This window comes from Populus euphratica, unplaced genomic scaffold (assembly GCF_000495115.2).
Source record: "Populus euphratica unplaced genomic scaffold, PopEup_1.0 scaffold11.1, whole genome shotgun sequence".
Taxonomy (NCBI): Eukaryota; Viridiplantae; Streptophyta; class Magnoliopsida; order Malpighiales; family Salicaceae; genus Populus; species Populus euphratica.
The window spans coordinates 708506-735251 of record NW_011499878.1 but is presented as its reverse complement, the minus strand read 5'-3'; the positions used below and the strand labels follow the sequence as shown (position 1 = coordinate 735251).

At 29.5% G+C, this 26746-nt stretch overlaps 2 protein-coding genes and 1 long non-coding RNA gene across 3 annotated transcripts; 1 reads left to right on the top strand and 2 right to left on the bottom strand.

The window, feature by feature from the left end:
• Nucleotides 1-6784: 6784 nt before the first annotated feature.
• On the bottom strand, nt 6785-7530 carry EMB2184 (Ribosomal protein L31). The gene is made up of 2 exons (XM_011030573.1): nt 7376-7530; nt 6785-7290 (listed from the first exon to the last, which is right to left on the bottom strand). Exons 1-2 carry the CDS (start codon nt 7445-7447, stop codon nt 6949-6951), a joined length of 414 nt encoding a protein of 137 aa, XP_011028875.1. The 5' UTR covers nt 7448-7530; the 3' UTR covers nt 6785-6948.
• Nucleotides 7531-18464: 10934 nt separating this feature from the next.
• LOC105128766 (glucose-1-phosphate adenylyltransferase large subunit, chloroplastic/amyloplastic-like) lies at nt 18465-23454 on the top strand. Its single transcript, XM_011030572.1, has 14 exons — nt 18465-19326; nt 19421-19543; nt 19690-19863; nt 20114-20206; nt 20292-20375; nt 20489-20544; nt 20708-20801; nt 20992-21177; nt 21315-21395; nt 21519-21605; nt 21682-21786; nt 22584-22690; nt 22906-22966; nt 23078-23454. Exons 1-14 carry the CDS (start codon nt 19093-19095, stop codon nt 23177-23179), a joined length of 1587 nt encoding a protein of 528 aa, XP_011028874.1. The 5' UTR covers nt 18465-19092; the 3' UTR covers nt 23180-23454.
• Nucleotides 23455-24173: 719 nt separating this feature from the next.
• On the bottom strand, nt 24174-26142 carry LOC105128764 (uncharacterized). The gene is made up of 2 exons (XR_842942.1): nt 26070-26142; nt 24174-24790 (listed from the first exon to the last, which is right to left on the bottom strand). It is a non-coding gene; the product is annotated as an uncharacterized LOC105128764 (long non-coding RNA).
• Nucleotides 26143-26746: the final 604 nt, after the last annotated feature.

Genomic DNA, 26746 nt, shown 5'->3' with positions numbered 1-26746 from the left:
TGAGTTAATTTTGATTTTTTATAAATATTTTTTAAAATATATTTTTTTCATAAATAATCTTAATTTTATTACAAGTAATGAAATCGTGGGAAAGGTGGGATCAGTTCTTGTTTTCAAGCATGCTTGAGAGTATGGTTGGAATTGTATTTTAAAATATTTTTTATTTATAAATATATTAAAATAATATTTTTTATTTATTAAAAATTATTTTTTATTAGCATATCAAAATAATTTTAAAAAATTAAAAAATTTTAAGAACATGAATTATGAATTATGAATTGAATGAGGTTCTCAAACGGTACCTCGTTTCGCTTTTTTCTGTTTTTTTCTGTTTGTCAATTTTTACATATGACAAATCACTTGCAATCTTCCCATTTTCCCTTTTTCGTTTTTTCAATGCAGAACACATATAATTGCAAATTGAAATATTTTAACTTACACACACGAGTTGATAGTTGCAATGTAATTGTTATTATTATTTTTAGTCAGGGTATCTCTGAAGATAACAGTGGTTATAATTGAAAATGTTTTTAGTTTATAAATATGTTAAAATAAATTATTTTTATTTTTAAAAATTATTTTTAATATCAATATATTAGAAAATTTTAAAAAAATAAAAAATAATTTTAAATAATTTTTTTATTTTAATATAACTCGGTTTGTAGTGTGTTTTCTAATAGGATCTCAATTATGTAAATTAATAGATTTATTTTTTAAAAATATTTTTTGTTTAGAAATATATTAATATAATATTATTTTTTTATTTTTTAAAATTTATTTTTGATATGAAAACATTAAAAAAATAAAAAACACAAAAATTCAAGAATTTTTGGAATTGAGATGAAACCACAGTGCTAAACATGATATTAATCGGTCATGTGTTATGCTGTGGTATGGTTAATTTATCCATATAGCCATTAAAAAAAATCATTATTTGATGGGATATGATCCTTGGTCCAATGAATTCCGGGAATCCATGTAAATTCATGCCATTATATTGTTCGAAACTCCTTCTATGTCATAACAATGATCAGCCATGAAAGAAAAAGCAATAGGGTTCATGATCAAAGTGAATCTTTTAGCACTGGGTTTACATGGGAAATTCATGAGCTCTTAAAAAAGAACAGACAGTGGATAGATATAGCTCTCATGGGACATTGTGGTTTGGTCATGGAGGGTGATGAAACCCATGAAATACTGATTGGTTTGGTCGTGGAAGATGATGAAACCCATGAAATACTGGTTGGTTTGGTTATTCCAGACCATAAGCAGTGTGCCAAAAAGGCCTTCAATGGCCAGCGATCCACGCCGCGTGAAAGTCACTGGCTGCCACCCTTTTTAGGGTTCAGGGAGTGACCAGGACCAGTAGTTGTGCAGGTAGAGATGAGTCATGGGAGGGGAATATCATGTGACTTCGATGGCAGTAGAAAAAAAATAAAGTTTGAGAGATTATTTTAAAAGATTTTTATTTTATATTAAAAAGAAGTAATTTTGACTATTTTTTGAAAATTATTGTAACAGTATTACATATTTTTATTCTCCCATTTATTTTTTTCTTTGTTGTGAGTTACAGGCATCTATATATATATATATATATATATATATAAATATACCTGCACCTATTTATTTTTTTCTGTGCTATTGTGGGCTACAAGCCCATATATACACCTACATTTTTAGAAACTACAGTGATTTTCCTTGACTATTTCAACTAAAATATTTTAATCTTCAATAGAACCATCACAGATTGGCTGTATAAAGGAAGGGAGGGAACTTCTTTCGGCAGGCACTTTACAGGTGCAAGGGCATGGGATATTTAAGAAAAGGTTTAGACATTGGGGGTCCCAGAAAAATATACATGAAGGTAATAATTCATCTCTAGGGTTTGTTGGAGAACCTATCATTTAATTGTACTTTAAGCCTTTCTTTCAAGCCGGCATTTCTAGAGATGCTAGTCCTTGTAATGTTCCTTGCACGTAATGTTTTGTTTTTTTTTTTAAGATTTTTTTTATTTAGAAATATATTAAATTAATATTTTTAATTTTTTAAAATTTATTTTTATATTAATACATCAAAATAATCTAAATTTATTTTTTTAAAAAATCAAAGTTTTACCAAACAACTATGGGTGATTAAGTTGCAATAGTTATTATCTTCCTTATCAAAATATGTCCACTGGACCAACCTAAAAAATCGAACACATCACTCTCTAGTCGGGTTCCGTGATTGTGCATAGCTCCCATGCCTTCGGCTGCAAGCATTTTTATTTATTTATTTAATTTGAATATGACTTGTTTTTATATTTACAATTATGTTTCATGTATTTTAAAAGTATATTTAGTTTAAAATGATATTTAATTATTTTTTATTTTTAATAATTTAAAAAATCTAAAAAAAATTATTTTGATATATTTTAAAGCAAAACAACATTTTACATCAAAATACCAAACATATATTTAATAGTTTGCAAACCGTTTTTGTATTATAATATGATTCCTAATTAGATTTTATATAAATCATCATAAAAAAATATATTTTCCACGAATTTATATAACAAGGTATGAATCCAAATTAAACCATAATGTGAGAGACAAATTCAGTGACAAACTTGGGATAAGCTTTAAATTAAGACTGACATATATGGGCATGTGACAAATACCCGGAACCACTAATATTTACCAAGTGCCAACTCAACCAGCACGTCTGGGATTAACTAATTCATTGTTTCTTAAAAAGTGCATGCATGCATATAATTAAGAACATCAAGTCACAGTCATGCTCGCCTTTTGTTTCGTAATAAACTTTTGACCAGGCAGCCAACTACAGCCAACGGTTCATGGATGCAAGTGTTTAATAAATTAGAGAATTACCAAGAAAGAGCATGGAGGTCTCCTCCACCTCCCCGTTTTGACTAAGTATTTGTTTGTTATTACGGCTAGAACATGGTTTCCAATCAGGCATGCACTAACATGATTTCGTGGAAGATTTGTTTTGGATATTTTGTCACAATCTTGTATTGAAATAAACCGTCTCTAATAATTAAGAACTCAAGTCACAGTCATGCCCGCCTTTTTTTTCGTAATAAACTTTTGACCAGGCAGCCAACTACAGCCAACGGTTCATGGATGCAAGTGTTTAATAAATTAGAGAATTACCAAGAAAGAGCATGGAGGTCTCCTCCACCTCCCCGTTTTGACTAAGTATTTGTTTGTTATTACGGCTAGAACATGGTTTCCAATCAGGCATGCACTAACATGATTTCGTGGAAGATTTGTTTTGGATATTTTGTCACAATCTTGTATTGAAATAAACCGTCTCTATCATTTTTGCTGAATGTGAAGAATCAAGTCAAATCTGAGTATTATTTATTACAAGTATGAAATATACGTATTGATTTTTAGGGTAAAGTATGCCCACTAATAAGTACGAAATTTCAAGGCATCATGCAGTTGTTTGGATGAAATCTTATCCCGAGTGTTCTAACTCTGACTCGTGACAACTTTATGAGCTTGCCCTCTCCATGAAGAAAAAATTAAAGAAGGGAGAAATGAAAGGGTAATTACTCTTGATTTTGACTTGATTAAGACTAACATGTTACGATGGTTGATAAGAACATGACTTTTTCTTCTATCCTCCATGACTACTAAGATTATATGTTTGTTTACGAGACACACGCTGCTTGATAGATGGAAAATTAAGAGAGAATTATTTACAGTCATGTTTATTTCTTAAAAAGGATTCTTAAAAAATTATTTTATGTTTATATATCATTAAAAAAATTAATTAAAAAAAATATTTTCCAATTAATCAAAAAAACTTTTTAATAAAAAAAATTGATTTAGTTTTCAGAAAAGTATTTTTCTTTTATTTTGAACGAAAAATACTTTTAAAAAATTGTGAAAATTTTAAAAATGTCATATTATTTATTGATTATATCAAATTTGATCCTCAAACTTTTCATTGCTATATATATTTTATTTTGAATATTTTTTTAATTTCATACCTTAAAATTTAATTTTTATATTAACTTTAGTTCTTTTTTTATTAATTATTTATTTATTTTTTTATTTTTTTATTATAAAACCAAAATCAAACTGGTCACTTTTTGAAAAATTTTAATTAGTTTTTTCATGATTCAGTTTTTTTAATTATTTTTTTAATTTTCTCAATTTATTTATTTTATTTTATTTTATTTTCTTATCCCTACCTGAAAGCAGTGTCAAAAACATCTACGACCTGTAGGATTAACACCAAAAAGTGAAGTTTGGGCTGTCAGATTATCCGCAACGAGCTACATGTCATAATCCGAATGCTAGCATTTTTAGTTTGCCGCAAGACAAATCACAACACTTTGCCCATAGGGGCACTTGGCGGGATAATCTTGAGAAGATGGAACGAGAGTCGTTCTCTGTGTCAGGACTCACTTGTCAATGACTACTATGGCTTGGGTTTGGGTTTGTAAAAAAGAGCATGGACTTGGCAGACATGATTCTAAGCAAGAGAACATGGCTATTTCTGTTGGGTACAGCTATCGGTGGATACACTGATGTGGCATAGCTTGGTCTCTTCGGAGCACATGGAGGATGCAGGAATTGGCCCAAGATAGTGAGAAAGGAACACTCTCATCTCATGGGTATAATAAAGCCCCTTCGATTTTAATCGGTCGAGGTTCCATAAGAGAGGGAAGGCCAAGTTCTGAATTAATTGACTAAGAAATGAGCCCATGAACCAAAAAGAAGGGATATATCACTGCCACCTTGCTATTCAGGCTGTGTTTCCTCTATCCAAGCAAATGGGCACCCACCGCTTAATATTTGCCTAATGCACTCGCTTGAAAGGCCTGCTCGGCTGAAAATTATTTCCCGGTGGCCCGATAAGCATACTAACAAGTGAAAATACCCTTTCAAATTGGATGACCTCAGAATCTATTGTTGCAGTCCGTGCACACACGTCTGTATGTATTGCCAACAGTGAGACAAGCTATATCCCGTTATGGACAGTACACACCTACACATCTAGGTCTCATCACCAAACCTGTGTCATGTCTGAAAGTTCTAGCTTTAAATGGAGCCACATGAAATAACGTCTATCCACCAACCTTGTACACGGCACGGCTAGAATCCAACAACTGAACTGAAGTAAAGTTTATTGCCAGCGCCGTCTATGGTAAGGCAAGAATCCAACAATTGAACGGGGAAAACAAAAATCTTTACTGCTAAACCAAGCGGTCGAGGACCATCACCGCAGAAAATGAAATCTTTATCGCTAAAACTATGCTGTTGTTGTCGACACTGCCACCCCTTAACTTTCTAAAAAAAATGAGGGTCCAACTGAAATTTCGAGCTCATAAATTCACAACTCGTTTTTTGAGGTCACTTGACTTGCCAGACCACCGTGGAAGCACATCAAGTTGCAAGCTTAATCTCCACCAAGTCCCATACACTTGCATTTTGACTTCCTGTCATAAATGCTTCTACATTATCCTGGTCTTCGCTAGCCTTCTCAAAGACAACTTATAAGATCCCAAGTTATGTGCCAAAAAAGACATGACGAAAACTTCGAATTCCAAATGTGCAGCCAAACTGGCTTCAAGTTTACGTGTCTGTCATCTCTCAAGAATGTCAAACTTATTGTGCTTGTTTGTTATCAAATCTTCGAGGTTTACTCTTACTACTCTGATACTAGGGGACAATAAAAAAAAGCTGATCCATCCCGCTATAAATACAAACACTTCCAACACCAAAAAAAACACCCATTTCCCAGTTTCAAAGACTTGACAGAAAATATGGCTATGCTAATAAATCACGTATCTTCGTTGGTCCTGCTCTCCCTCTCCCTCTTTCTCCTCGTATCCACTGGTATGATGCATGATCACAGTTCTTTCTATTCTGGCTTCGATTATCTTTTACATTATCACATGTATATGATATATCAACTTATTACTCCTTTTGTGGCTTCCCCGTGAGTGTTAGTTTTGAGGATTCAATGTATGGTTACTTAATTCTGGTTGCGGAGATGCCGATGACAGAAGCAAAACTTTGCCAGAGGCGAATTGTGATGACAGAAGCAAAACTTCGCCTTGTGAATGCAAGACGTTGCAAAGGGCAGTTCATGGAGCTTGCCATGCACAGTTCCCAGGATTTGCATGTTTCTGCTACTTCAACTGTTAATCAGGTCTTAAACTCTATGCCAGAATGATGATCATCAAGTTTCGTCATCCAACTCCAAATGAATGATACTATAACTACCCCGTGTGCTTGGTATTTATCAAATAAGCCATCTATGGCTATTATGAGTTGCATCTATGTCCTTCGAGTCAATGTTTAATTGTTTCAGTGCAATAAGTTGCCATTAAAAGTATCCTTTTCTTCTATACATATCTGCATCTATGATAGCCTCCGTGCAAAAAGAAAAAAAAAAAAACTTAAGTACCACCACACTTAACCCCGTTCTAGAACATCAAAAACTTCAATCTACAACTCCCATTCCCTTGAAAGCTGAAAGATACGTAGGCTAATTTAAAAATTAACACTCACAGCTTAACATTTGAAAGGAATTCCACAACATGTTCCATGTATGAATATCCTCCGAGATTTGATTCTTAAACAGGTTTCCATCAGAACAGCGGATTATGCAACAACGCAGAAGTCATTTTTTCCTTAACCTCACATAAACCTAAAATTTCAGAACTCTAAAAATTAACCCTTATGGTATAGTTATCCGGCCTAGTACATTCCAGTTCAATTATTTCTGTTCTGCTATGAATCCAGCAACTAATAAAAAATAAACACAAGGCATTGCAGCATCATATAAGCCCACAAAAGATTCACTTTTTAACAACAAAAAATAGGCATTTCATCAAACAGGTATGCATCATTTTACAATTAACAGACAAACCAAACCAAAGCCCCCAAATCACTTCAAACGACTATCCATACCTTATGGTCTCTACTTCTTCTTGCCCCCCTTACCAGTAGAAGATTTTTTCCTGGTAGGCAAAATAACCTCACCTTTAAGTACAGGAATTTCCATAATCTGCGAGAGTCCTCCGTATTTCTTACGGAACTTCTCCACCTGGTCAGCATCTACGAGAACACCGGACCGGTTTCCGAGGTAAAACGGATGGTTGCCTGACCACACATCCACCACGTACTCTTGCTTGGTCCCACCTGTTGTCAACACTAGCTCTCCATTGCAATACACCTTGGCGTCTTGATAGAACTCTGGGTGTATGTCTTTCTTCCTGCACGTCACTTGCAGCCCGTGATTCCCTGCCGCACTCACCTTCACCTGCAATTAATAAAAAAAAAATAATAAGTAACCAGGATTTTTAAAAATATATATTGTTTTACGAGCGGGTTTAGGGTAATCTTACCTTTTTGATGGGTGGCAGAGGAGGGGAGATTGGTTTGGTTTGGAGGAAAGTGTTAGTCAGACAAAGTGCCATTTCTTGTGTCTGTGAGGCAGAGAGAAGAAAGGATGGTGGTGATGGAGTATTTGTTGAGGATGAGGTTATTTGCGGTCATGGGCTTTTTGGTGCTGGCTGTGTCGAGCTCGATTTTTTTTCTTTTTCAATTCTGGGTCAGCATTTATGGTTCTCTTGGGCCAGTCCTGTAATGCCCGAGATATTTAGGATAGGTGCGTGAGGCATCGTGTAACCTTGCAATCATTTAAATTAATTATTTTATTTTTATAAATATCAGACCAATCAGGTAAAAACACTGAATCGAATTAATCAAATTTAAATTTTATCGGGTTATACCCACATCAGGAATGTTTAGAATCACAGAGAAATTGGTACCAAAAAATAATCATAGAGAAGTTCAGCAATGGGAAACCATGGTTGTCGCCCGCGTGATTCATAATTCTGATAGAAGATGATATGAAATGGAACTTTTTTCTTGATCATAACCATAGTTCACTCATCTGATTATAGCTCTAGTTTCATGCAAGTCATTTCTTCATTGGTGTCAATGTTTCAAGTATCACATTAGATTGGATATTCGGCCTATACCAACCTACGGGTGGAGTAAACTTTTTTAACATTAGAAAAAAATAATATAAGTGTTATTAATATTTTTGCACTATAAAAAAAATATAAATCATATAAGGATTGACATTATATAATTTGATTGTCTTGATGAATCCAAAAGTAACCAGATACTCGGTGAAAAATATAATTTGACTCAAAATAAATATTTATTGTGAGATTTTTCTTATATATATTGAGACAATAATTTATCAAATCGATTCGAATCAAGCTAGGTTAACTAACCAATATGCATGATGGGTTATGAGACCATGACAATCTTATAAAAAATAAATTATAAAATTTAATTTTCAATAAACTCGATTTTGAATAATAAAATTAAAAAAAAAATCAAGTCAACTTCAGTTAATTTGTCAAACCTGTACCGGGACCACAAAAACCTAATATAAAACAATTTGAGACATTGAAATAAAAAAAGACTTGAGCTAACTCATTAAACTCATGAGCCGAGTCACGAGATAAAAATAACCTTATAGAAAGCAAACTAAAATAAACTATGAAGTCAAATTCTTGATCAACTCGATGTTAATTAATAAATTTAGAAAAACAAACAAAGAAAAGAGAAAAAAACTCGAGTCAACTCGTAAACCATCAAACCCGCGATTTAATTCACGAGATTAGGATAATCTTGTAAAAAATACATTAAAAAAATTATGAAATATAGTCTCTAATAAATTTAATGTTCAGTGATGCAATTGAAATTGAAAAAACAAATAAAAAAATAGTATCAAAGCAAATAGTATTTTGCGAGGAAAAAATTAATTAAAAAAATAAAAACTCGAGTTGGCCAAATAAAACCGTCAAACTCACGGTTTAGATTACGAGACTAAAATAATTTTATTAAAATAAATTTAAAAAATTATAAAATTTAATTATTAGCAAATTTAGTTTTAAATGAGGTGTTTGAAATTAGTGTATGTGTAAAAAAAATAAGATCCCTCTCTTATTTTAGTTTTTTTTATATATATTATTAATTTTAACATGCCACCATCAACAATAAATTTTTATAATGTAACAGCTTATGTTTTTTAACAAGAATTTTTTTTGATCGATGATTTTATTTTAAACACTACTTGATAATAGTTATAATTTTATCTCACATGTGTGTCTATATATACATAAAACCACAACTAATTTTTTTTTTAATTTTTTTAATTTTAATTATAAAATTTATTACAATATCAAATATATTTAATTTATATACAGAAACTAATTACAGTGGCAATAAATGCAAGCTGCAGAGGGTTTCTAAAAAAATAGATTTTTTATTTAAAATAAAATTTATTTATATATTTTATATTATTTTGATATATTGACATTAAAATAATTTTTTAAAATAAAAAATTATTTTAATATATTTCTAAATAAACAAATTTAAATTATATCATTATTATAATTTCAAATAAACATGTGTAAGCCTTCTTCAATTGAAGCACAAATATTGTCCAAGCATCACGCGCATGGAGAAAAACGGTGATGACCAGTCCATCAGCAAATTGACACGCCATCGGTCCAAGGGGCAGGCCGAGCATTTGAATAGTTGTCGTCTATTAATAAGCCGCTACGTGAACGGTCAGAAGTGCAGCAAACATCGCAGTCGGGAGACAGAGGCTGCTAAAGTGCCTCAACACATGTAACCATAGCGCATGCTTACATGTTGAAGTGGCACCTCGCTCCGTCATATGGACTTACAAAACGACATGTGGAATTTTGTACAAAGTATAATTCAAGAACGTTACGGCCAGCTTATGTAGAACGTTGTCTCGTTAAATTCAATTAAAATAGTGCTTAAGATTATGTCAAGGATTATTTTTCCCAAATGCTTTTTTAGAAATATATTATAATAAAATATTAATTTGAAGCTGAATATATTTTTTAAATATATTAATTTAAAAAAATTTAAAACATTTTTAAATATAAAAACAAATATATTTTACAAGTGAACAAATACCTTTTTATATTGCGGTACTTTTTAAAATTCTTGATTTTTCTAAAAAGTTTTTAAATTAATATTTTTTATTTTTATATTAATATTTAAAAATATTATTTAAAAATATTTAAATATTTTAAAAACTGATATTTATCATACTTCCAGAGTAGATAATACGAGGATGCTTGGTTAAAACACAATTGGAATCATATCTATCTTAAAATCATTAAAATATACACATGTTGTCTAGAAAATAATTTTTTGAGCGTGGACTGACCTACCCTAAAATTTTGGATGACCAAATAGATAATAACTTCAATAGCCGTCCAGCACAACAGAACTATAGTTATTAAATCTCACGATACATTTACCTGTAAAATTTAGGATTTGAAGCTAATTTTTAATTTAATAAGAGAAAAGTTTTATCTGTTTTTGTATTTTAAAAAACTTTTTAAATAAATTTAATTTTTTATTTTAAATTAATATTTTTAGATTATTTTAATATATTTTTATCAAAAATAATTTTCAAAAAATAAAAAATATTATTTTAATATATTTTTAAATAAAAAAATTAAAAAAATAATCATATCTGTAACTATAGTCAACTCTTTAAAAAGTGTTGAGGGATCCGATTCATTTGATTTCTTTTATATTTTATACATCCGATCGTATCAATATTTTATAAAAAAGCAAAATATAGCTTCTATGTAAAGGCGGTGCCACGTTGACAAACGCAATCCTGGAACAACGCCACCGCAAGGGAGGAATTGAAAGTGACAGACACGTGGGGTCATTTATTGCTTAGTACTTTGCAGAGTAAAGATCCTGACACTGTGTACGTGATTGAATACCAACCGTGCATCTTGTTAACTATGTTTTAGAATTAAGTCAATTTTACCGTACATATTATAAATTATAATTGCAATTAATGGCCTGCCTGCAAATTTCATTATCATTATTTTTTAAAATACTTTTTTATTTTAAGATATTTATTTATTTTTAAAAAATATTTTTAATATTAATATATCAAAAATTTTAAAAATATCAAAAAAATAATTTAAAATTATAAAAATTAAATTAAATTAAATTTTTCTAAAAACAGTTTAAAAACACGAAAACAAAGAGAACATGGATTTATTTTTAGTGGGTATAACCATTCATTTATTTTTTTTAATTTTAATTTTTTTATATATTTTAAAAATATTATTTTAATATATTTATAAATAAAAAATGCATTTAAAAGCCACCTCTAGGAATCTCTAAAAAATACACCAAGTATTTGTTTAAGAGTGTATTTTAATTTGCGTTTGAGTACTTTTATAATATATTTATTTTTAAAAATTATTGAATTAATATATTTTTTTATAATTTAAATGTAATGATATCACAAATAAATAAAAATTTAAAAATAATTATCATTATAAATTTCTAAACAAAAAGCTTTTTAGAAAGTATAATATACTACAATACTAAACACGCGCTAAGTGTATATCTAGAAATATAATATATAATATTTTTAAAATATATTTTTTAAATAAAAATATATAAAAATAATATTATTTTTTTCTAATTTTTAAGCTATAAAATCATTTACAAAAATATTAATTTATGTTTTGTTATGTGAAAAATAATTTTAAAGTGACGAATTTTCTTTGGTTTACTCTTCACGTATCTAAATTAAATACTCTTTTGATCCTATGACTACTCATTGCATTTACAAAAATCTAACTTCATGATCGATTTGAATCTAAGACAATGATACACGGAGTAAATTAAATTATAAGTATGTACTTGGACCAGTACTCAACGATATTATAAAAATTAGATACAAAAGAAATGTATATTTCAAAGATTATGCACTCTTCTTTGAGAAAACAAGAAAAAAGATTGCACGTGTTCTTCCCTTTCGGTGCACGGTAAAAGTGAAATCTCGTTAGTTGCACGGTAAAAGGTGAAATCTCGTTAGCAAATGATCCGTGAAGTGTGAAAATATACTCGAGATATATGTTGTTTTTTAATGTATTTTTTTAAAAATATATTAAAATAATATTTTTTATTTTTAATATTAGGATATAAAAAACAATCTAAAAATATTTAAACAATAATTTAAAATTAAAGAAATTCAAAAAAAGCAATCCAGCCACACAAACAAATAATATTAAAGTATTGTTTTTTCATGCAGGCTCATGAATCTGTTTAATGTTTCAACTCAGTACAGAAAAATATGGCATGAAAGAAATTTCTGAGCTAAACAAGTGTTAAATAACTTAATTTAACTAGTTTGAAACTTAATTTACATCGATATTCTCTATTTTTCAAAACCCCTTTTCTAAAAGAAAATAAAAGAATTATTTTTTATAACTAGTATTAATCAGCTAAATAAATATATAATTTTAAAATTTAATTCAAGATAAAATGTGTAATAAGTTAGAGAATTTAATTAGAGTTAACATATATCAATATAATTTTTTTAAAAATAAACTAGAATTAACATATATTAACCATAATTTATTTTTTAAAAGTTAATGAATTGATGACCAACTCTTAATTTTTTTATTAAACTATCTATTGTTTTTTTAAAAGTTTAAACATGTCTATCATTTAGAAGATGATATAAAATGGAACTTTTTTCTTGATCATGACCATAGTTCATTCATCTGATTGTAGCTCTAGTTTCATGCATTTCATTTCTTCATTGGTGTCAATGTTTCGAGTATCACATTAGATTATATATTCGGCTTATTCCAGCCCACGGGTGGAGTAAACTTTTTTAACATTATAAAAAAAAAATATAAGTGTTATTAATATTTTTGCACTATAAAAAAATATAAATCATGTGAGGATTTACGTTATATAATTTGATTGACTTGATGAAACCAAAAACAACAAAGATATTCTATGAAAAATATAATTTAATTCAAAATAAATATTTATTGTGGGATTTTTTTATAAATACTGAGATGGCAATTTATCAAATCGATTCGAATCAAGCTGGATTAACTAACTAATATGCATGTTAGGTTATGAGACCATAATAATCTTATAAAAAAATAAATCAAAATAAATTATAAAACTTAATTTTCAATAAATTTAATGTTAAATGATAAAATTAAAAAAAAAAAACTCAAGTCAACTCGAGTTAATTTGTCAAACCCATACTGGAACCACGAAAACCTAATATAAAACAAGCTAAGATAAAGAAATAAAAAAAGACTTATATTAACTTATTAAACCTGTGACACGAGTTATGAGACAAAAATAACCTTATAAACAGTCAGTTAAAATAAATTATAAAAATATAATTCTTAATCAACTTGATGTTAAATAATAAATTTGAAAAAATAAACAAGAAAAAGATAAAAAAAAACTCGAGTCAACTTATAAACCATCAAACCTGCAATTTAATTCACAGTATTAAGATAATCTTGTAAAAGGTGCATTGAAAAAAATTATGAAATATAATTTCTGGTAAACTTCACATTCAGTGATGCAATTGAGATTGAAAAAACAAATAAAGAAAAAAAATAGTTTCATAGCAAATAGCATTTTGTGAGGGAAAAAATTAAGAAAAAAAAAAAAACTCGAGTCGACCGAATAAAATTGTCAAACTTGTAGTGTAAGTTATAAGATTGAAATAACCTTATCAAAATAAATTAAAAATACTATGAAACTCAATTTTCAATAAATCTAATTCTAAATGATGTAATTGAAATTAGTATATGTGTATATAAAAAATAAAATACCTCTCTTATTTTAGTTTTTTATTTTATTTTTGTTATTGTTAATTTTAACACACCACCATCAACAATAAATTTTTATAATGTAACAGCTTATATTTTTTAACAAGGAAGAATTTTTTTTTGATCGGTTAATAATTTTTTTATATTGAATTTTAAACATGATTTTATTTTAAACATTACTTGATAATATTTATAATTTTATCTCACATGTGTGTCTATATATACATAAAACCACAACTAATTTTATTTTTTTAACTGTAATTATAACATTTATTACAATATCAAATATAATTAATTTATATACAAAAAATAATTATAGTAGCAGTAAAATATTTTTTTATCTACAATAAAATTTATTTATGTATTTTTATATTATTTTGATATATTGATATTAAAAATATTTTTTTAAATTAAAAAATTATTTTAATATATTTCTAAATAAAAATATTTAAATTATATCATTATTATAATTTCAAATAAACACATCTAAGCCTTCTTCAATTGAAGCACAAATATTGTCCAAGCATCACGCGCGAGGAGAAAAACGGTGATGACCAGTCCATCAGCAAATTGACACGCCATCGGTCCAAGGGGCAGGCCGAGCATTTGAATAGTTGTCGTCTATTAGTAAGCCGCTACGTGAACGGTCAGAAGTGCAGCAAACATCGCAGTCGTGAGACAGAGGCTGCTAAAGTGCCTCAACACATGTAACCATAGCGCATGCTTGCATGTTGAAGTGGCACCTTGCTCCATCATATGAACTTACAAAACGACATGTGGAATTTTGTACAAAGTACAATTCAAGAACGTTACAGAGGTTGTCTCGCTAAATTCAATTAAAATAGTGCTTGAGATTATGTCAAGGATTTTTTTTTTAAAATGCCTTTTCAGAATTATATTATAATAAAATATTAATTTGAAGCTGAATAATTTTTTAAATATATTAATTTTAAAAATTAAAATTTTTTAAATATAAAACAAATATATTTTAAAAGTGAACAAATACCTTTTTATATTGCCATCCAGCTACACTTTTTAAAATTCTTGATTTTTCTAAAAAGATTTTAAATTAATATTTTTATATTAATATTAAAAAATATTGTTTTAATATATTTAAATATTTTAAAAACTAATATTTATCATACTTCCAGAGTAGATAATACGAGGATGCTTGGTTAAAATACAATTGGAATCGTATCTATCTTAAGATCATTAAAATATACACATGTTGTCTAAAAAATAATTTTTTGAGCGTGGACTGATTTACCCTAAAATTTTCGATGACCAAACAAATAATAACTTCAATAACCGTCCAGCACAACAAAATTATATTTATTAAATCTCACGATAGATTTACCTGTAAAATTTAGGATTCGAAGCTAATTTTTAATTTAATAAGAGAAAAGTTTTATCTGTTTTTGTATTTTAAAAATATTTTTAAATAAATTTAATTTTTTTTATTTTAAATTAATATTTTTAGATTATTTTAATACATTTTTATCAAAAATAATTTTTTAAAAATAAAAAAATATTGTTTTAATATATTTTTAAATAACAAATATTTTAAAAAATATAGCTATAGTCAACTCTTTAAAAGTTTTGAGGGATCCGATTCATTTGATTTCTTTTATATTTTATACATCCGATCGTATCAATATTTTATAAAAAAGCAAAATATAGCTTCTATGTAAAGGCGGTGCCACGTTGACAAACGCAATCCTGGAACAACGCCACCGCAAGGCAGAAATTGAAAGTGACAGACACGTGGGGTCATTTATTGCTTAGTACTTTGCAGAGTAAAGAACCTGACAGTGTGTATGTGATTGAATGCCAACCGTGCATCTTGTTAATTATGTTTTAGAATTAAAGTCAATTTTATCGTACATATTAGAAATTATAATTGCAATTAATGGCCTGCTGCAAATTTCATTATCATTATTTTTTAAAATATTTTTTATTTAAAAAAAATATTGTTAATATTAATATATCAAAATAATATAAAAAAATAGTAATTTAAAATTAAAAAATTAAATTAATTTTTTTAAATACTTTAAAATACGAAAACAAATAGAACATGGATTCATTTTTAGTGGGTATAACCGTTTATTTATTTTTTTAATTTTAAATTATTTTTTATATTTTAAAAATATTATTTTAATATATTTATAAATAAAAATATATTCTAAGAATCTCTAAAAAATACACCAAGTATTTGTTTGAGAGTGTATTTTAATTTGTGTTTGAGTACTTTTGTAATATATTTATTTTTAAAAATTATTAAATTAATATATTTTGATATTTTTTTATAATTTTAATATGGTGATATTATAAATAAATAAAAATTTAAAAATAATTACCATGATAAATTTTTAAACAAAATTTTTTTTTAGAAAGTACAGTACACACACTACAATATTAAACACACGTCAAGTGTATGTTTAGAAATGCGATATATAATATTTTTAAAAAGTATTTTTAAATAAAAATATGTAAAAATAATATTATTTTAGATTTTTTTCTGATTTTTAATCTATAAAATCATTTACAAAAATATAAATAAATAAAATTACAAAAATAAATTTAAAGTGACGAATTTTCTTTGGTTTACTCTTTACTCACTGCATTTACAAAAATCTAACTTCATGATTGATTTGAATCTAAGATAATGATACACGGAGTAAATTAAATTATAAGTATGTACTTGGACCAGTACTCCACGATATTATAAAAAATAGACACAAAAGAAATGTACATTTCAAAAATTATGCACTCTTCTCTGAGAAAACAAGAAAAAAGATTGCACATGTTCTTCCCTTTCGTTGCATGGTAAAAGTGAAATCTCGTTAGCATATGATCCGTGAAGTGTGAAAATATACTCGAGATAGATGTTGTTTTTTAATGTATTTTTTAAAAATATATTAAAATAATATTTTTTATTTTTAATATTAGGATATAAAAAACAATCTAAAAATATTTAAACAATAATTTAAAATTAAAGAAATTCAAAAAAAGCAATCCAGCCACACAAACAAATAATATTAAAGTATTGTTTTTTCATGCAGGCTCATGAATCTGTTTAATGTTTCAACTCAGTACAGAAAAATATGGCATGAAAGAAATTTCTGAGCTAAACAAGTGTTAAATAACTTAATTTAACTAGTTTGAAACTTAATTTACATCGATATTCTCTATTTTTCAAAACCCCTTTTCTAAAAGAAAATAAAAGAATTATTTTTTATAACTAGTATTAATCAGCTAAATAAATATATAATTTTAAAATTTAATTCAAGATAAAATGTGTAATAAGTTAGAGAATTTAATTAGAGTTAACATATATCAATATAATTTTTTTAAAAATAAACTAGAATTAACATATATTAACCATAATTTATTTTTTAAAAATTAATGGGTTGATAACCAACTTTTAATTAGATGAAGCTCAAGTTAGTCAAGCTAAAGTTAATGAATTACCAAGTTCATCTAATTTTTTCACTGAATTATCTAATTTTTTTTTTTTAAAAAAACTCAAATATGTCTATCGTTTTAAAATTTTAAAACAACAACATTCTCACTCCTTATCATTTATTGTGTCAAAACTCAGCTAAGAAAAATAAAAATATTTGAAAACACTGTATAAATTATGTTTTTTTAAAATTTAATATTTTTTAATATTTTAAATTATTTTAATACAATGGTTTTAAAATCTAAAAAAAATTATCTTATACATTTCATCGTAAAGTTTTTTAAAATAATCGCAATCACAATCTAAAACTATAAAAGGTTATGACTGCAGCGTTAGTATACAAGGAAGCCAGAGGATAGCTAGTATCTAGATCAGCGATCAGAAGCATTCGGTCTGTGCAAAAAAAATGGAGTATCTGATCGATGATTTTGTGTTCACATTTTTCACAACATTCCTATTACTTGTGTTCAATATTAATGGCCAGCTTGAACCTAAGCCTCAATGCCCCTTGCGTGCCTCCCAACTTGCACTAGCGAGCTATGCGCGTCCCAGTCCGCACCTAACATTATCAGCCGCCTGCCTTGGCTCCTCCGGTGTCTTCTCCGGTGATGCATGAAAAATGTAGCTCGTTTTTGCCTATTAATCTCGTGAATTGTGGACATTTTGTTTGAATATACACGAGCATGATTTTTTTTTAATCTTTCGAGTCCATTTATTCCATTTACTATAAATAATCATATTCTGAAATGTCTAACTATAGCTGTCAAATTACTTGTCTGGAGCAATGAGCTTGTAGCTCCATTTCCACTCGTCTTCCCAACCCTTTAGGACCTCTTCAATTTGAATCTCTACTCCCCGAATAAAAAAACGCTCAAGTTGATAAAATCACCCACTTTTTTTTTAAAAAATGATATCAAACATTTCTAAAAATTATATTAAGAGAGTTAGATACGGTTTATTTTTGTATTTTAAAAATATTTTTTTTGTTTTAAGTTAATATTTTTTTTATGTTTTTAAATTATTAAAATATTTTTTTGTTTTAAGTTAATATTTTTTTTGTGTTTTTAAATTATTTTAATATTTAAAATATTTTTTAAAAAATAAAAATATTTTTTAAATATATTATTAAATAAAAAATATTTTAAAAATAAACTATAGATCCTGCACATCTGTAGACTTTAACGGACTATTGTTGTTTTGTGGCTGCACATCATTTAACAAGGGCAGACTTTAACGGACTATTGTTGTTTTGTGGTCCATCACAAGGAAATGATGAACACGATAAGCAAAATCAAACAAATTGATAAATATTTTTTTTTCCCTCTCAAAAAGATGTTGTATAGTGACTAGAAATAGCAAGGATCAAGGGAGCCGACACGCTTGCAATAGAAGCCCATAGAACTGTGGCAACCGCGGACTGAGGAGTCAAGAGTGGCAATACATAGAGATCACTAGTGATTTTCTCCTCCAAATCTTTCTGTGGAATATTCAAAACCCACCATTACTTCCTTTGTTTCCCGTGACTTCACAATCTGAACTAATCACCACTCTTGCATTCAATCTCCTATCCTGCCTGCAACTTTCAGACACTCAAAGTTCACACATTTTCAGTTTTTTTTCTCCTAAATTATTGCCAGCCTGTGAACAAATTTGATCTTTTTAGTCTCCTTTTGTTTTCTGGAGCATTTGGATTCTGATATTCAAAGCTTTAGATTTAACAAGGTGGCTTTTGTCTCTCATCATTTTTACATCTGCTCTGGTTTCTGACTATTTAGGGACCTTCAAGAAAACATTTTTACATTTTGGAATTGTCATGTTACTAATCTCTTAGGATTTCAAATTTCTTGGATCTTACATTTAAATAAAGGGAAAAATAGTTGGGGTTGTAGTTTCTTGGTTTGATTCAAAGATGGATTCTTTCTGTGGTGCCTTGATGGCAAGTGCTGGCGCCAATACGGTAAATTTTAACAAAGGAGGTATTGGAAATGATGGGACTATCTTTTGGGGTGAGAATCTTAAGAAGAACCTGAAGAGCTGGGATTCGAGAGCCCAGTTGCGGAAAAATTTGAGAAGTGGTGTTAAGAAGATCAAGCCTGGAGTTGCTTACTCTCTTCTCACATCAGATGTTAACGAAGAAACTGTGGTAATTACATACACTGTTCAACATCTGATGTCTATATATTAATGTTTGATTCTGCTAGGTTGCAATGCTTAAGTATTTTTTATTTTGATTTTAGATTTTTGAGGCACCGGTGTTTGAGACTCCACAAGCAGACCCAAGTAATGTGGCTTCGATCATATTAGGTGGAGGAGCTGGGACACGCCTCTTTCCTCTTACTAGCAGAAGGGCCAAGCCCGCGGTAAGATTTGATTAGTCCATGGTTTCTAGAAATAATTTTTGAGTTTTTGTGAACAAGCTGAAATCATAGTGGGGGCTTGGATTTTTTTTTTTCCTGTATTTTATTAAGAATAACTGTAGATTTATGTTTGCGTTTCTTAAATACAGGTTCCAATTGGAGGCTGTTACAGGTTGATTGATATTCCTATGAGTAATTGCATCAATAGTGGGATAAAGAAGATTTTCATCCTAACCCAGTTTAATTCCTTCTCACTCAATCGGCATCTAGCTCGTACTTATAACTTTGGCAATGGTGTTAGTTTTGGAGATGGATTTGTGGAGGTAAGATGGTTCTGGTGAAGGAGTGTTTAAAATCTTCTAAATTGTATACAAAACACCTGAACAATATCATAGGAGGAGCTTATGCTTTGGTCTATTGAGGCATGGCAATCTCATGAAAGAATGCATTTCTGTTAAATTGCTTATTACTTTATCAATGCGACTACAGAGTTGTCTTTGTTGTCAAATTGAGTGTTATTTTCAACTACTGGTGTGAAAGTTTTTGAGAGAGACATCTTTGCCCGAGGAACAGGTTTTGGCAGCTACTCAAACACCAGGGGAAGCAGGAAAGAAGTGGTTTCAAGGAACTGCAGATGCTGTGAGGCAATTTATATGGATGTTTGAGGTGAGAGCTCAGAATTTTGCTTTCTGTCGAAGATTTGAACTTACCAGTGTAAATTTGACTAAATGGGTTTCACTTGTTTATTCAGGATGCAAAGACCAAGAACGTGGAGCATGTATTGATCTTGTCTGGTGATCATCTTTATCGAATGAACTACATGGAGTTTGTTCAGGTACTTTTTTATGCGTTCACTTGTGGGATATTGCATCAAATACAGTTTTCTATTGTGTCTGATTCCTACAATCCGACTTAACTTCTGCCTTTTGATGTCTAATGCATTTGCAGAAGCATATTGACACTAACGCAGATATTACAGTTTCCTGTGTACCGATGGATGACAGGTATCTCTAGATTACTTTTACGTTATATTGCATGGTCTTGTGGCAGTGTCTGATAACTATAGAATTCTAATTGATGTCATTCAACTTGCCATCATTCATAACATTACTTGTTGATAAATATTGTTGTGCTTTTGGAAATTCATTGAAATTAGTTATCTTGCAGTCGTGCATCAGATTATGGACTGATGAAGATTGATAGCACTGGGCGTATCATTCAATTTGCTGAGAAACCTAAGGGCACTGATCTGAAAGCAATGGTAGTTAGTCTGTACTTATCTCATTTTTTTTGAGCTCCAATTCTTAGTTATAGATTTAATCAAGATCCTTTCTGGTCTTCTGAGCTCCAATTCTTAGTTACAGATTTAATCAAGATCCTTTCTGGTCTTCTCTAAGTTGATATGCCCTTAGTTTTTATATCTAGCTAGTGAAATTTTCTTTGCACTGCAGCAAGTTGATACCACTCTTCTTGGACTCTCCAAGCAAGAAGCCATGCAATTTCCCTATATTGCTTCAATGGGTGTTTATGTGTTTAGAACTGATGTCTTGCTGAAGCTTCTGAGGTGTAGCTATCCCTCATGCAACGACTTTGGTTCTGAAATCATTCCATCTGCTGTGAAGGAGCATAATGTCCAGGTGAGATCGCCACTCAATCATAGATTCATCCACTTGCCCTTCCTTCTCTTCCAATTTTTCATTTCTAGTTAATTTGCATCAGTTAACTTTATTCCAGTAATTGAATTTCTGCATTTCTGAGTTCTTTTAATTTTCAGGCTTATTTATTCAACGATTACTGGGAGGACATTGGAACAATAAAGTCCCTTTTTGATGCCAATTTGGCCCTCACAGAGCAGGTTGGTGTTATTGTCATACCATTTATTTCTGTAGTAACCTGGTAGCACTGCAATGAGGGGGCTTTCCTTTCTTCAAAAAGGTCATGGTTCTGCAAATTGATCAGTTGGTTTTCTTCAATGCAGCCACCAAAGTTTGAATTTTACGATCCGAAGACACCTTTCTTCACCTCTCCTAGATTCTTACCGCCTACTAAAGTTGATAAATGCAGGGTATGATTTCAATTGCAAATGAGGTTACAATTTCTAATGTGCTTGTTGCATCTCATGTAACATTTTTTTGTTGCAGATTGTCGATGCAATAATCTCACATGGCTGCTTTTTACGAGAATGTAGCGTGCAACATTCTATTGTAGGAGTCCGCTCACGTTTAGAGAGTGGTGTTGAGCTTACAGTAAGCTAGCTTTCTTACCCTTTTCTTTCCCCTTCTCCTGGCTTCTCTTCCCTTCTTGTTTAAAGCTGGTACTGGATTAAGAAGGCTTTCTTTGGTATTAAATTAATTGACTTACAGAGGCAGGGTTCTGGATTTAGGGGCATCACATTCTAAACCTATTGGATTTGATTACTTCAGCCAAAAATAGGCTCCTAGATGGCAGTAGATGAAATTAAGCATGCCAGTATGCTATGAAATTGGCTCCACCGTGGCCAGTTATGTTGGAATGCACGTTATTGGATGATGTCTACTGACAACAATAAACTTCAGGGGCCTATACCGGTTCCAGATAGTGCTTTTGTTTATATTTCGTTTATTTGGTGACACTTCATGATATCAGGCTGCATTTTAAAAAAATACCATTAAAATCTGTAATGATGATCTTAAGCAATGTTATTGTAATATTAAGGAAGTCGTGGAAAAGGTCAATCATTCTGCAAAAACCAGAGTGCATTCTGTAAGGAATTGTGTTTGCAGTGTCTTCGAGGTTTTCCAAATCCCCATTCTGATTGTATATTTCTGCCATCTGAATGAGAGTCAAGATGTACTGGTCAGATGCATGCTCAATTCTTTTTTTTTTTTTTTATTGAAATCCCATAAATGCGCATGATTTTGTGTGCATGAATTTTAACATAAACAGTGATCATTAGTTGATGCCGAGATGGCATCATGTAGAAGCTTGGCCAATTTGTCCTTTCAATTCCAGAGCGACAACTGATTATGGTAATAGACTAACTAGAGGGTGCTTATATCTCCAGGATACTATGATGATGGGTGCTGACTACTATCAAACTGAATCTGAAATTGCCTCTCTGCTAGCAGAAGGAAAGGTTCCAATTGGCGTGGGTCAGAATACCAAAATCAGGTAAGATTTTGGCAGCAACTCCTCTTTCCCATGCACAGGCACACATGCAAAAACTTTCAGTGTACAAGATGAGACCTGCATGTTGTTTCTGCAGTAAATAATGCTTTATCGATTCATTCATGTAACATCATCCAATCATAATTGCTTCTACCTATTAAAATATTCATTTGTGGATTCTTTGGCCTGATGGCAGAACATATGCTTTTTTCCCCCAGGAATTGTATTATTGATAAGAATGCCAAGATAGGAAAAGATGTGATCATCACGAATGCTGATGTAAGTGTAACTTTCTGTTCTCCCTAAACTTCATGTCAACTTGGGGTTTTTTTCAATACCACCAAGAAGTGTCCTGTGTTTGATCGGCATGTATATGCTCTGGCTCATCAGGGTGTTCAAGAAGGAGACAGGCCAAGTGAAGGATTTTACATTAGATCAGGGATTACAGCCGTCCTGAAGAATGCAACAATTAAAGATGGAACCATTATCTAGAAAAAGCTGAATCTTAGTGATGAAGCTGAGGAGCAATCAATCCGCATCTTTGTATTTGGTTGCTGTGATCACAAAGAACTGCCTTGTGCGCAAATTACCTGTTCCTTCCATATGTGACAGAACAGCCAAGAAGAGGTAGTATTTTAACTTGAATAAATCGAAGGCGCCTGAAGTCTATTTAGAAATATCGACAGGTTCATTGCTTGAAGCTCAAACCACAGGATTGATAATACAACTTTTTATTCTGACTTTAAAACTTCAGCCCTGTTTGGCTAGATCAGAATTAATCTTTGAACTATAATAAAATTGCCATGGTCAAGGAGGGGATGATTTGGATTCTAAGCGTTGATCGTTAGTTTTACGGGGAAAGTGATTTCTTGAAATTTATTTTCTAAATTTTTTTGTATTTATTTATTATTGCAAAAATTGATTAAGAAAAAAGAAAATATTTTTCAGTAAAAAAAAGTAGTTTGGTTTCATAAAAATATATATTTTTTATTTTGGATGAAAAATATTTTTTAAAAGTTATAAAAAATTCAGAAATGTTTTATTATTTAATGATTATATAAAATTTGATATTTAAGCTTTTGATTGTTATATATTTTATTTAGATGTTTTTTTAATTACATCCCTTAAAATTTAATATCTTTAGTTTTTATTTTTTATTGTTATTTGCTTTTCTCTTATTATTTTTTTAATTGAAAATTTTTATTTATTGTATTTGGTTTTTATTTATTTATTTTTGAAATAATTTATAAAATTGTATTTTTTTAATTTTATTATTTTTAATTTTTTTATTTGTGAAATTTAGTCTTTATTATTTTAATTATTATTTATTTTATTTGAAATAATTTAAGAAATTATTTTTCTTTGAATTTCATTCTTAGTTTTTTTTATCATTTTATCTTTATTCTTTTAATAAACTTTTTTTTAAAAAATAAAATATTAAGAAATTATTTATTAACTTATTTTTCACAACTAGCATTATCAAATATTAGAATTTAATTGCTTCCCTTTTCCTTTCACTAAAAGAAATACCATTGGATGAGCTGATACATCCCTAATAGAGATTTCGATACTCAAAACTTCAGCGATGACGCTAATTTTTCTAGTTAAAAGAGTTTGCTAGTCTAACATTATCAAAACTAGTCTCCTGGCTTCTCATTTTTCCATGTTAATCGCCGTTGTTCCCAGCTGTTCTAATATCATTTGCTCTCTCCCACTTCTCCATGTTCCTCAGCCTAACGTCCATCTATCGAATCCGATTGAACTTTGGAGACTGATCAACAATGATACTAGCTGTTGAAGGGTTCTGGCTGAAGACTACTTCATGCCAGTCTCGGAATGAGTCCATTCCTTCAGTAAGTAGTTGCCAGAACATGCCGCCTGCTGCAGCACCTCCATTGCTAGCTGATAAATAAATAGCTAAGTAGACACAAGACAGTATTGAATAGTAGCTGGTCCCTTTGGTTATCATTCGATGTCCGCAATGATTTTCCGAACTCCGTGAACAGAACTTGCTTCTGAAGGATGTTCTGTGCATCTTGGATATGATCGTTAAGCCAATTGTTCAAAAAGGATTCTTGGCTTGCTTCACCTGAATAAGTTAGCCTGTTCATAGAGAAAAATAGCCGTATTTGGTGAGGAACGTCTGCGTTGCCAGGAAAAATGCTATATGCTCAGATTTTTACACAGCGTGACATAACAGAACAGGAAGCAGGGATAGTTTTAGGCGGAAAGTTTACGCTTAAGACCATTGATCAGGGTAGGAATGAACAGCAGCAAAGTCAATGCCAGCGATCTGATTGTTGGCAATGAAATCTGTCCCTACGTGAAAGTTTGGATTGGATTGCCGCTTTTGAGAAGGGGATGGTTTCTAACATTGCGGTTGAGTTTTACTTTGAGGGTTTTTTTTAGTTTTTTTTTTGTTTAATTTTAAATTAATTTTTTTACATGTTTTTGTATTGTTTTAATATGTTATATTTTAAATATTTTTTTTTAAAAAATTAAAATCAATTTTATGACATTCCAACCCCTTACAAGCCTGCTTCTAATAAGTGGTTTCCATCAATAGATATCAAGTAACAAGCCATCTCTGTGATCCAAGCTTGCCATGCAAAGCCACGTTAAGTAAAATCGAACAGTAATGTTTTATTTAATAATTTTTCATCAAATCAATTTTTTTACTCACAAGGAGTTGATAGTCCTTAGAACATGGTTGGCATTGTATTTTAAAAATATTTAATTTTTTTTAAAATTAATATGTTTGTGATGTTTTTAAATTATTTTGATATATTGATTTAAAAAATAATTTTTTTAAAATAAAAAAAATATTATTACTATATTTTTTAAAATAAAAAATACTTTTAAAAGATAATCATAATTACCATTCCAAACACGTTTTTAGCAGTTACGTATTTGCGTGTTGCTTTTGGTTAATCTTAAAGTGACCTTGTTTTTGTCAGACCACGTTAACGAGATTAATGCTACCGAAGTTCTCACCTAATCCCACGCCAACAGTAATACTGGACCTTTTAGTTAAATTAAATTTACTGTGCTCACTTCGAGGGTTGGTGGCAGGAAATCTAACGATCTGATCTGGTGAGTTCTTATGAGCACGCAGACTCCATTTGGAGGTGTTTAGCTTTGCAATTTAATCTTATTTTTTTTTTTAAAAATATTTTTTATATATTTTTAAATGAAATATATTCTGAAAAATAATCTCTACAACCCCTTCAGTGATCTGAGTAGAATTGGAAAACAACATTAAGGAACTCTCAAGATTCAAAATATAATAGAGTTGAGAGATATTGAAGGCTGAAGATATTGTATTCATGAAGAGAACCAGACATGTACAATTAAAAACATAAGATGGAGAAGTCTAACAAACCTGAAAGGTCCTTCCTGATAGATCCGAGACACATCTGGGTTCATTCATGAGCTCCTAAACCATCATTGTTGGCATGGGCGGAGGAATGCTGAAGGCTAAGGTGGGCTATAGTACAGGTAAGATTTTATTAATATTTTTTGATTAGTTTTATATAAAAAAATTTATAATTTATAATTTAGTCATTAAAATTTTTTAAAAATTTGTGTGGAGCTTTTTAATATAATTCTTAAGTTTGGGTTAAAATTTTAGAAATTTTAAAGAGATTCAGAAATTTAAAAAAAAAATCATAATTTAACTAGTTTTATGTTATTATACATAATTTTCAATTCGACTATCAGATTAAAATGAAATTTTATAAGGGATTTTAAAATATATTAAATAAAATCTGGTTAAAATTTTAGAATGAACGAAGCTTGGTAGTGCTAATAAAAAAAACTGTCAAATAAAGACAAAACAACTCATTAAGAATAAAATGATTATTTGCCATTAAAAAATAAAACAAATCACATTTTCTTTCCTTTTATATGTTGTTGACCGAGCAGAAGTAGAATAGAAAAAGAAAAAAAGAAAAGGCAAGAGAGAAAAATAAAGGAAAAACATAAAAAATCCAAAAATAATAAGAATAAGCTTGTAAATTTACAAAGCCTAACTTATAAAACACTAATCTAGTAAAACAT

Bases quoted from the DNA above. Each gene is read 5' to 3' on its own strand.
- EMB2184 (XM_011030573.1), bottom strand. From the start codon at position 7,447: ATGGCACTTTGTCTGACTAACACTTTCCTCCAAACCAAACCAATCTCC. The intron at 7,291-7,375 runs GTAAGATTACCC...TATTAATTGCAG, and splicing joins CTCTGCCACCCATCAAAAAG to GTGAAGGTGAGTGCGGCAGG.
- LOC105128766 (XM_011030572.1), top strand. From the start codon at position 19,093: ATGGATTCTTTCTGTGGTGCCTTGATGGCAAGTGCTGGCGCCAATACG. The intron at 19,544-19,689 runs GTAAGATTTGAT...TCTTAAATACAG, and splicing joins GCAGAAGGGCCAAGCCCGCG to GTTCCAATTGGAGGCTGTTA. The intron at 20,545-20,707 runs GTATCTCTAGAT...GTTATCTTGCAG, and splicing joins TGTGTACCGATGGATGACAG to TCGTGCATCAGATTATGGAC.